We start from the raw sequence: 11871 nt of genomic DNA, 5'->3' as shown, positions 1-11871 counted from the left end.
TTTCTATATTGCACACATCAGTGAGGGTAACTTGTGATTAAATAAGAAAAAGAAAAGGAAATGACAGTGTATATGTTCCACTCCAATATGTTCAATGTCAATAGTTCCACATTTCAAATCACTTGGATATGAACTCTTATGAATAAAGTTCATGCTCCATCAACTACCCCTAAAATTTGAGAAAAGAAGTAGAAAAATATTCAATATAGAAGACCAAAATTATATGAATGAAGTGCTTTGCTCACTATCTTGTGCAATTCTGCATCAGGTTGTGAAGAGAGTGCTTGATAAGTGACAACATAGACTAAAGTATGAAATTGATACACAATCATTTTTTTTTAAATTTACATTTTAAAATACTAGAATAATTTTTAAAATCTTATCCCGTATAGCTTTTGTTTGACAATAATATATCCACTTTATTAGCTTTCTTTGTATCCAATCAACAATCAACCTTCTCTCTCTCTCTCTCTCTCTCTCTCTCTCTCTCTTTCTATGCTCCTGCCTGCTGCCCATTTCCTTCTTTCAGCTTCTTGTTGCGTATGTCCAACGACTCCTTGATTCTTCGAGGTTCCGATTTCAGATTAGCCTAATTCAACCAACCAACACACACATGGACCAAAATATAAAACAGACACAAAAGTAGCTTCAAAATAATACATTAATCAAACAGTGTCAACTAAATTAAGTTTCCACTTACCAAAATAGACCTGCCTCCCGCCATCCCAGCCATGTATGCATGATCTCGTGAGATGTGATCATTCCAGATCCATACTTGTAAGATCAAGTTTTGATCTAGTAGTACAACTCTATGTTTTGATGATTACAAGTTAACCTTTTGATATGAACAATTGTGGTACTCTAACGTGTTTTTCTGAGTGTGTTATTTACAGGCTCTGACCTCAACTAAATCTCACACAAATCAGAAGCACTGTGTATAAAGAGCAACCCAAGCAACGCTTTCGCATTCACCATGTTCAGTATGAACAGTGGAAAAGCTTCAGAAGTTATGAAGTTATACAAACTCTGATGTGGACTCAGTCACTAGAAGCTCTGAAGATCCAGAAAGTCTGATAACCAAGAAACACTGAAGGCTCAGATATTCTGACGGTGTAGAAGACTCTAAAGATCCAGAAGCTGATTAGTGAAATTCTGTTGTCCAGAAGCAAGATACTCTGAAGACCATGTTCTTCCCTCTGAGTTCAGAATCAGAAGAAACAATGGTCAGAGGATCTGGGCTTTCCCTCTGACTCTGATCAACCGGCTTCACAAGTTCCAATATGAAGCATTCCCCTGATCAGAAGTCTCCTAGGTTTAAAGGTCAAGTCGCTATCCAAGTACAAAAGCAACTGTACCTTCCTGACGACCTACCTAACAGTCTCAGACACAGCAGAAGCTGGATTTTCCAGAACTGCCCTCCAACGGTAGCATTTTTCATGCAACGCTCAACCCTAATCCTTGGAGTATATAAAGAGGCTGAAGACTGAAAGAAGTGGCTAGAAGCATTCACATGCGCGCAAGACATATTCAAATTCTTCTAAGCTTTCTTTCATCTGAAATTCATTGAGTTTACTATTAGCTTTTTAGAAGCAAATCTCTTGTAAACAATTCTTTGATAAACAGTTTGTTTAGTTCCTTTAGGAGATCAAGGCTGATCGGATCCTAGAGAAGACTAAGAGAGTGAATCTTAGTGTGAGCTAAGTCAGTGTAATTGTTAGTCACTTGTAGGTTTCAAGTGCAGTTGTAACTCTTACCTGATTAGTGGATTGCCTTCATTCTAAGAAGGAAGAAATCACCTTAACGGGTGGACTGGAGTAGCTTGAGTGATTTATCAAGTGAACCAGGATAAAATCCTTGTGTGCTTTTCTATCTCTTATCTTTAGCACTTAAGTTCTCGAAAGATTTGTCAAAATCTTTAAGGTGGAAATTTTATACTGAAAACGTTATTCAAACCCCCCCTTTCTACCGTTTTTCATACCTTCAATTGGTATCAGAGCGCAAGTTCTGATTACCACACCTAACAGTGTTCAGTGATCCGGGCCGGTGTGAAAAACAATGGCTGCCACCACCAGTGAAACTCAAAGAGATGGTTACAATGCAAAGCCTCCTATGTTCGACGGTCAAAGGTTCGAATATTGGAAAGATAGACTGGAAAGTTTCTTTCTGGGTTTCGATGCAGATCTCTGGGATATTATTGTGGATGGCTACGAGCGTCCAGTTGATGCAGATGGCAAAAAGATCCCAAGGTCAGAGATGACTGCAGATCAAAAGAAGCTGTACTCACAACATCACAAAGCAAGAGCAATTCTTCTAAGTGCTATTTCCTATGAAGAGTACCAGAAGATTACAAATCGTGAGTTTGCGAAAGGCATTTTTGAATCTCTGAAGATGTCTCATGAAGGAAACAAGAAAGTCAAAGAATCAAAGGCATTGTCTTTGATCCAAAAGTATGAATCCTTCATCATGGAGCCAAATGAGTCCATTGAAGAAATGTTCTCCAGATTTCAGTTGCTTGTAGCTGGCATACGACCTCTCAACAAGAGCTACACAACAAAAGATCATGTCATAAGGGTCATCAGGTGTCTTCCTGAAAGTTGGATGCCTTTGGTGACTTCAATAGAGCTCACGAGAGACGTTGAGAATATGAGTTTAGAAGAACTCATCAGCATTTTGAAATGCGATGAGCTGAAGCGCTCAGAGATGCAAGATCTGAGGAAAAAGTCCATAGCCTTGAAATCTAAATCTGAAAAGGCTAAGGTTGAGAAGTCAAAAGCTCTTCAAGCTGAAGAAGAGGAATCTGAAGAAGCATCAGAAGATTCTGATGAAGATGATCTGACTCTGATCTCCAAGAGACTCAATCGCATCTGGAAGCACAGGCAGAGCAAATACAAAGGCTCTGGAAAGGCAAAAGGAAAATCTGAATCCTCAGGTCAGAAGAAGTCCTCACTTAAGGAAGTCACATGCTTTGAGTGCAACTTTTTGTGTTGAAACTCCGCACTTGAATTCTCAACAATCTCCCCCTTAAGTGCGAGTCACCTCCACATTATCATGGGCCCCCTCCGCGGAAGAATATACATCCTTGTACCGTCGTTCGCTTCACCACGTCAACGGAACCCACCGCCTAGCCACAGCGCTAGGAAGACTTTCGACACAAGGAGCCGTTACCATGACTACACCAACCATCGACTCTGATGCCACTTGTTGAGGGAGACAGGGGAGCTCATGGGCCGGGGAGCAAGACTTTATAAGAGATGTGACCCATAAACCTAATACCTTAAGGTTTTTGGTTAAGATGTGGTGTCGAGTTCTCTTGATGTCATGCTCCCCGGCCATGGGCTCCCCTGTCTCCCCCAACAAATGATTTATATTCAAAATCCTTAGAATGAAATGCCACCACAACTTGTGGCTAGTCGGGCATGAGTATGCCTTAAATGGTGTACTTAAAACCTGTAATGTCAGTGATCTCTCCTAAAAACCAAACTCTGGATTTTTGGTTAATAGGGATTCGTAATGGTCTAGAAAACACCTGATTCAGTACAATGTGTATAACCCTGCCTTTGATCCAAAGTGTATCAAGGGATTTGGTTCCTTTGAATTCAATTACAAATACTACTTTGCAATCCATGGGGCATGCAACAAATGGATGAGAGAAACCACGAAACTATGGTATTGTTAATTAACTTAATTTGTTGACATAATGGCATCCATCTTCAACCATATTATATATCTAGAACATAAACCCATGTTACCAAATACTAACTCGCAATATGAGTCAAATAGTTGATGTTTGGAGCATCTCGACCTACATTAACCACTTGTTGGACTCCTTATTGTTCGATTGGGAGAGAAAAAATGCAAGGTCCAACGATTTATTCGACTGGATTCAGACTACAATTTCTGGCGGGGAACTAAGAATTTATCACTGTTAATGCCATTGAAGGGTGGTAAATAATCAAACACGATGACCGAGTCGAGCTTAGCTTGAATTTTGGCTCACATAATACAAACAAAATTTGAAATGACCTTTGTGGCAAAAAAAGACATAAATACAACTCTTTTGATTGAAGAAAAAGAAAGAGGAACGGTCTTCCGGTCCTAGACTGAAGAATAAACGCCTTCATATTAGGCTTCCATAAAATAGTGTTAGAAAATGATTGATCAACTTTGCTCGACGCATTTCGACCAAAAAAAAGCTGTGTTGGACACATAGATTGCGAGACTGTGCAATAGCTCAAACTTTCATAGGATGATTAAATATCGTAAATCCTTTTTTTTTAAGGGTAAATCCTCTTCTTTAATAACTGTTTCTGGTCTCTCGAGTCATATTAAGCGTGGTGGGAACAAAACTACTAACCCATGTAATGTTTAACTTGAGGATTGCTTATAGGGTTGAATGTGTTTTGTAAAATGATTTGTACCGAATGAAATTTCAAAGATTTAATTATAAAAATTCCACATGTAAAAATACTCGATTGAATTCTCATCCACTAATATATTATTATATTTAGAGTTAATATTATATAGTTATTCATTTCACTCTTTTCAAATATTTAAAAAAAATGTTTCATACTACCAATACTTTCATCTCCTAAAAATTAAATTAATCAAGTATTTTTTAAATACTTTTAACTTAACAAATAAATTAAATTTCAAGTATAGAATTTAACCGGCGCTAAAGATACTGCATCTTCGGGATTAGATTTCCCACCCCACTACAAGATTTCACACCCCCTATTTTCGGATTTTTAAGTTCCGAATTATTTTAGAATTTTAAATTCCAAAATTAATTATCATCAACAGTGCAAAATACAATGCAACATCTCACTTTTAAGTAGAAAAATACTTATGATTTTTAAGTTTGAAAATATTTCAAAAATTAAGTTTCTGAAAGTATTTTAAGTGAGGTGACATTTTTAATTAGTGGAGTGTTAAATCGAATCCCGAGTAATGATATATACACACCTCATTTTTAAAACACTTCATTTCCACAAATTTTTGTTTCTATCTCTCTCCTCTTACCATCTATCACATCTCATACTTTCTCTCTCTTACTTTTTCTTTTCTTCCTATCTCTCTCATCATTCCACCTCACACAGCTCAAAAGAGAGGTGTGTGAGTAACATTACTCATCGAATCCCCATCTCGCGGTTTCAGAGCATAACGGTATCGTTGTTAACTGACAATCCACGTCATTCTTTATCCAACCGGAACAAGGATGAGCACCGTGCATCGCCGCGAAGACCTTCATCGGCGACGCCATAGCTGGATGGCGAACCGCTTCCTCTCCACCGGAATGATACGGTAACGCCGCCCTGAATCTTCCTCTAAACCATTCCCGAATCCCTTCTTCTATTTCTGATAACGGAAAATTTTGCAGCATAAGCTTCGTGTTCGGCGCACGAAGCCTATGTACCTCCGCAGATTCTGGCGGTTCAGCGTTCGCACACTAACACGAACTGAAGAACCTGATCACGAAGCTGAAATCGAATCCATTGCCGGTGCTTCACAATTGGATCGACCATGGCAACGTGGTTCCACCCTCCAGAACGTTCCTCAAATCCAAACGCTACCACCACACATTTGAGGTTCGGTTTTCTTCTTCTTTTCTTCCAACTTTTGCTTCAAAATTGTGTGCTAGTCAATCGCGGCAAATAGCGCCGCGACGGTGCTCCCCCGCTATCGCGGCCGCTACGCTCCGCTCCGGGAGTGAAAACCCAGCTTTGCCCATCCATTTTTCTTTGCTATTTCTTTTGCGTTAGAAACATTTCTAGGGTTTGAGACCATTTTTCTTTGCTATTCCTTTTGCTCTGCGCCGTTTCTGTTTCAAACCTCTCTCTTGCATGCTCCCTCCTCTATTTTCACTCTGAACGCTTTTCTCTTCAAGGAGCACTGTATTTTCAGCCCCTTTTGCAGCTGGGACACTAGGATTAGTGTGTGTGTGACGCGATTTCTGTGGCAAAGTCACTATTGGCGGGGTTTCTATAGGAAAAAGCTAGATGTATACAATGGGGGGTTTCAATGCTTGCGAGGAAGGTCTGCCGAAGTTGTGTAAGAAAGTTGCTGAGAAGAAGATGAAGAAGAAGATGGCTGATGCTGATGTGTGCACTGCTGGGTTGCTGCAAGAGTATGATGACGAAGAAGAAATGCAGGCCATTGTTAATTTTGGAAGGCGAAAAAGAGCTGCGTGGTCAAGTGATACTCCTGCGACTGTGTTTAAGGCCAAGAAAGGTAAAAGTGGGAAAGGCTTGACTGATTCACTTCAGTTAGGAAATGCCGAGAGGCAAACAAGTGTAGATGATGCTTGTGAGGAAGAAGCAAGGGCTAGGGTTATGCAGTATATAGCTCGGTTTTTTTATACGAATGGAATAGATTTAAATGTTGTGCGTTCAGAAAGCTTTAAATTGATGGTTGAAGCCATTGGAAGCTATGGTCCAAACCTAAAGGTTCCTAGCTATCGTGAATTGAGAGATCCACTCTTTCAGAAGGAACTGAAGGAAACGAAGGAAATGTTGAAGGGTCATATGGAAGAATGGTCGAAATTTGGATGTTCAATTATGGTGGATGCATGGACAGATAAGAAGAATAGGACCTTGATTAATTTAATGGTGAATTGTTTGTTTGGAACCATGTTTGTCAAGAGCGTTGATGCTTCTGCATATATGAAGACTGGGGATAAGCTATTTTTGTTGTTGGATACTTTTGTAGAGGAGATTGGGGAAAAGAACGTTGTTCAAGTGATAACTGACAACAACAGCAAATATGAATTGGCTGGTAAGAACTAAAATTATATATAGTTTTCACAATTTCATTGTTAATTTATTTATTACTTGCTTTGATATTGACATTCATCTAAGTTCATTTAATTTGGTCCTAGGTAAATTGTTACAAGTTAAAAGAACAAATCTTTATTGGACTCCACGTGCTCCACGTAGTGTGGATTTGATGTTAGAAGACATTGGAAGGATTCCTCGAGTTAAAAGGACAATACAAAGAGGTATCTCTCTTGTAGGCTTTATTTACAGCTACTCATCATCCTTCAACATGGTGAGGAAGTTCACAAAAAAAAGGGAATTAGTTAGGTATGGAGTCACAAGGTTTGCTACAACATTTCTTACATTGCAAAGGTTGTACAAACAAAAAGACAACCTTAAAAAGATGTTCAATTCAGATGAATGGTTGAGCTCGAATAGATCTAAGGATGCTAAGGGGAAAAGGGCAACAAACATTGTGCTCATGGCTAGATTTTGGAAAGATGTTGTTTATTCTCTTAAAGCTATGGGGCCTCTTGCACATGTTCTTAGGGTTGTTTGTAATGAAAAAAATCCTGCAATGGGTTATATATATCAAGTAATGGATAGGGCTAAGGAAGCTATTCAACAATCCTTCCATGGAAATGAAGTCGAATACAAGGACATTTTTGCCATTATTGACAAAAGATGGGAATGCCACCGTCACAATCCATTGCATGCAGCAGGTTATTTTCTTAACCCAAAGTTCTTCTATGGCAAATCACAAATTAAAAATGATCCAGAAGTTATGATGGGACTTTATAAATGCATGGAGAGGCTGATACCAACAGATGAAGGGGCTGATAAGGTTACAAGTGAGTTGGCAGTATATATGAGAGCTGAAGGAATCTTTTCTTGCAAATTGGCCATAAGACATAGGGTCACTTTGAATCCTGGTAAGTAAGAGTACTTTTCATGAAAGTTTAATTACACGAGTACATGAAAAATTGATGTAAATTACAATGCTATTTGGTTATTGCATTCCAGCTGAGTGGTGGAGGAGGTATGGATTATCTGCTCCTAATTTGCAAGCGTTTGCCATTAAAGTGTTGAGCTTGACTTGTCATGCATATGGACGTGAGCGTAGTTGGAATACTTTTGAGAATGTAAGTAGATACTGGACTATTCTACTTTCTATATTTTCATGTAGTGGCTATGAAACTAACTTCTTTTATAATTTATACTATAGATTCATTTTAAGAAGAGAAGCAAGCTTGAGCAGAAAAAGTTGGAAGACTTGGTCTTCATTAAGTACAACCAAGATCTAAAAGAAAGTGTTGACAAATGTCACGTGACTGATCCCATTCTCTTGAATGACATTGATTATTGTAATGAGTGGCTGGTGGGAGAAATGAGTGAAGATGGGGAAACTTATAGAGAGGAGGAAGTGACACATGATGAAGAAAGTGAAGAGGAAGAGGAAGAGGAAGATGAAGAGATCTACAAGTATATCAATGATGAAAACTATAATGATGAAGAGAGCTCAGAAGATCTTGGAGATAATGAGTTGGATTGAGGAATGAGGAATAAGGAGAATTGTTGGTTATGTTTGTTGTTCCAAGTGTTGAATCTATATTTTATGCCCTAGAGGCTTAAACATGTTTAGGATTTGGTGTTGTACTCTTTATTTCGTTTTTCTTGTTGTGGTTATTATTTTTTGTTTTTAATTGTGTCTTACATTGATGATGATTTTGCTTTAAAGTTTCAAGTTATTAATGGCGTGTCTTCAATTGAATACTTTGAGTATTGAACATTCACTTATGAGTCGTATTAAAGATTTGCACTGTGTCATCTATCTTTCATAAAGTGGCTGGTTGGCAATCTGCTGTACCACTATAGCGATTTAAAGGTCAGCCGCTTCAGGCAACTTTTTTAGATTGACTGCTTACCTGTTGCGTAATGTACTGTTGCTGATCATGGATCTTCCAATTTCTGATGAGCTTGTCTTTACTCATTGGCATTGCGATGCAATTTATGTATTTTGTGAATCAATGTCTATTCAATGCATTAAGCAATTTAAATTGATTAATCATCACAGGTATTGAAATGGATTGAAAACCAAAAGAAACAAAGAATTTCCGTACGATCCCAGATGATCATGCCATGAAATTGGAGTTGATCATTAAAACTTATGGTATAACGGAGGCTGAAGAATATTTTAGAATCCTAGCTGACTCAGCTGCAAAGAAAGCTGCCTGTCTCCCACTTTTGCGTGGCTATGTAAGAGATAGGGACACTAGTAAAGCTGAGACTTCTATGGTCAAGCTCTATGAACTGGGGCTAGTGGTGAGCCCTCACCCATATAATGAGATGATGAAACTATATATGGTGACACATGACTACAGGAAAGTACCACTTGTTATCCACCAAATGAAACGAAATAAAGTACTCTTTAATGTTATGTCCTACAACCTTTGGATGAGTGCTTGTGGTGAGGGAGAAGGATATGGGGTTGCAGCAGTAGAGACTGCTTTTAGAGTAATGCAAAATGATGAGAATGTTGAGGTGGGATGGAGCAGTCTTCTACTTTAGCCAATGTTGATATGAAAGCAGGACAATTAGACAAAACCATCCTAGCTCTAGAAAATGCTGAGAAGAAACTATCTACCTTTGGCTGTCTTGGCTACTTCTTCCTCATAACAATATATGCCTCTTTGAAGGAAAAGGAAGGAGTCTTGCGGTTATGGGAAGCTAGTAAGGCAGTTGGTGGAAGAATCAGTTGTGCCAACTACATTTGCATGCTAACATGTTTGGTGAAGCTTGGGGACATAGTACAAGCCAAGACAATCTTCATGGAATGAAAATCTAATTGCTGGAAGTACATATCAGAATCTCTAATGTTCTTCTGGGTGCGTATGTGCGGAATGGATTAATGGAAGAAGCTGAATCATTGCATCTCCACACATTGCAAAAGGGTGGTTGTACATATCAGAGTCTCTAATGTTCTTCTGGGTGCGTATGTTCAGGCAGAAGTGTTTAGAGGTGTAGGAGTAATCTGGAAGTCAATTTTATTTATTGGGTAAATCATTTTTCATAGACATTATTTATTTTTATACTAGAGCCCAAATTTAATATAACAAAGAAACCAACATGCAACATGGTGACATAAAACTCAGAAGGAAGACTGCACTTCATGTACCTTCTTCTTAATACCACCATATCTATATTCATATATTTTTGGAAGCAAGTAACATTTGTAATTTGTATTGACATCTGATTTTCAAAATAACAGAGACATGGTTTGCTGCAAATCAGTCATTTCAGTATGGTTAACATAAGTTTCTTTGTGTCTGTTGATGCATTATCATAATCGGCCGCTAGCTTGCAAAAAAACAAAAATTCTAGGTTCCTCCATTCCTGTCATACCTTTTTCTAAGAAAATTGCCCAGGTTCAACTGCTCAATTACTGAAACTAGAATTTTCTAAATGTAACTTTAAAGGTTTTGGTATGTTTTCAGAATCTGAGAAAAAGGATGGCCACCAACCAATGGGGGGAAAGCTGCAGTCAGGTAAAAAAAGGTTCTTCCTCATCCCTATTACCTTGTATTTCTTTATTTTTTCCTCCATGAATTTTTTATTTTTCCTGTAAACACATGACTCTAACCCTATCACCTCAAGCAAATATGTTTAAATATACTGTGAGAAACCATCCGTACTTATAATTTGCCTTCAAAGAATTTTAGAATGCTGGATTGCTATGGTAGATGTGTTCTAATTTGTCAAGAGAGTAGACAAAAAATTCACATTGTAATCCAGTTACCAATGCAAATCAATTTTGGATGATATAACCCTGTACTTGTGTTGCAATTCTTAATGTGTTACTGTTAGAAAACTCCTCCTGTGCTGATGTGCCGTTGATGGTTTAGTACTCATTTAGTCATTTCATCAACCAATCTAATTGCAAGCCATATTATGTTTCTACGAACCCTTATATTTCTGTTGAAATTGCTTTTGTAACTGCCCGTTTTATCCCGTCAAAAAAAAAAACTGCCCGTTTTATTTGTTTTTTTTTTACTGCTTCAGTTATGGATTAGCCGAGCCAATAAGTGGTTCCCATATTTTAGGAGCAAGTCAGTTTTAATTTCTGTTTTGCTGAAATCTTGTTACCTGCTTAGGTTCTATTTTGCTTTCAATCATTATTTATTGTACTGCTGCTTAGATCAATTTGAATTTGAATAGAAAACTATTATTTTCCTCAACACGTGTTGTCTCTCTTCTTCTCTGTGTTTTACATTTTCTGCCATAAAACCTACCATTGTTATCAAAGCTTTCTTCTCAGGTAGCGTTTGGTAGACAGGTGGGAAGGGAACGGAACAGGACACATGGGTTCCATTCTGTGTTTGTTATGTTTTTAAGATGGAACGGAACGGGACAGAAGGCTCCAGGAACGGGACACTTTGGTTCCCTGGAAAAGGGTGGAACGAAAGGGAACAGATCAGAACACTCTCTTAAAACTTTTGCAAGTTCAAAAATACCCCTAATTTATATTTGAAATTTTATGTATCTAAACAGTTTAAAATCACTTCTAAAATTGAAAGCACTTATTATATTTATAGACAAAGTTAAATGAAAATCTACTTTTTCAAAAAAAATCAATTATTTTTTCAAAAGTAAAATCAATTTTTGTAAACAATGATAAACGAGTCCATTAGAGTGCGTTTGATTCAACTTATTTTGGAAAAATCACTTTTTAATCAAAAAATCACTTTTAAAATAAAAAATCACTTTTAAAATCAAAAAGCACTTTTTTAATCAAAATATCACTTTTTGTGTTTGTTTCAGCTGAAGCTGAAAACAGATTATTTGAAACAGTTACTTTAGCTTATAATAAAAATCTATGATGATAGATGAGAAGAGATAAAAAAAAGTGATTTTAATAAGAGTAGTCAAACACGAATCAACTTATGCTTTTATGAAAATCTCTTAAAATAAAATAAAAAATTATAGTTAAAAACCAATATTTTTCAATCTAAACAAACACACTTAAAATAGCTTAAATAAATAATTAGGTTTCTGTTTTTTTTCAATAGCATACTGAAACAACTTAAACAATATATAAGTGATTATTTTAAAGAAATAAGTT

The 11871-nt window shown here is 37.3% G+C and overlaps 2 protein-coding genes across 4 annotated transcripts; both read left to right on the top strand.

The window, feature by feature from the left end:
• Window positions 1–5130: 5130 nt before the first annotated feature.
• LOC130745133 (uncharacterized) lies at window positions 5131–8541 on the top strand. 3 transcript variants are annotated; one of them, XM_057597283.1, is made up of 6 exons: window positions 5131–5301; window positions 5378–5585; window positions 5986–6771; window positions 6875–7684; window positions 7776–7894; window positions 7978–8541. In XM_057597283.1, the coding sequence occupies exons 3-6, from the start codon at window positions 5997–5999 to the stop codon at window positions 8302–8304; spliced, it is 2031 nt and encodes a 676-aa protein (XP_057453266.1). In that variant the 5' UTR covers window positions 5131–5301; window positions 5378–5585; window positions 5986–5996; the 3' UTR covers window positions 8305–8541. The 3 variants fall into 3 exon arrangements, with proteins under 3 accessions (XP_057453266.1, XP_057453265.1, XP_057453257.1); XM_057597282.1 differs by having other exon boundaries at window positions 5885–6771; XM_057597274.1 differs by having other exon boundaries at window positions 5378–6771.
• A 302-nt stretch (window positions 8542–8843) lies between these two features.
• On the top strand, window positions 8844–11412 carry LOC130744529 (pentatricopeptide repeat-containing protein At5g27460-like; the record flags this gene model as incomplete). The annotated part of the gene is given in 4 exon segments (XM_057596706.1): window positions 8844–9306; window positions 9309–9608; window positions 9611–9740; window positions 10247–11412. Coding segments are annotated over 3 exon segments (882 nt in total), but the record flags the coding sequence as incomplete, so codon positions are not given.
• Between the last annotated feature and the right edge of the window lie 459 nt (window positions 11413–11871).

The sequence above is a fragment of the Lotus japonicus genome, chromosome 1 (assembly GCF_012489685.1).
Source record: "Lotus japonicus ecotype B-129 chromosome 1, LjGifu_v1.2".
NCBI classification, from domain to species: domain Eukaryota; kingdom Viridiplantae; phylum Streptophyta; class Magnoliopsida; order Fabales; family Fabaceae; genus Lotus; species Lotus japonicus.
This window is presented reverse-complemented; position numbering and strand designations above follow the sequence as displayed.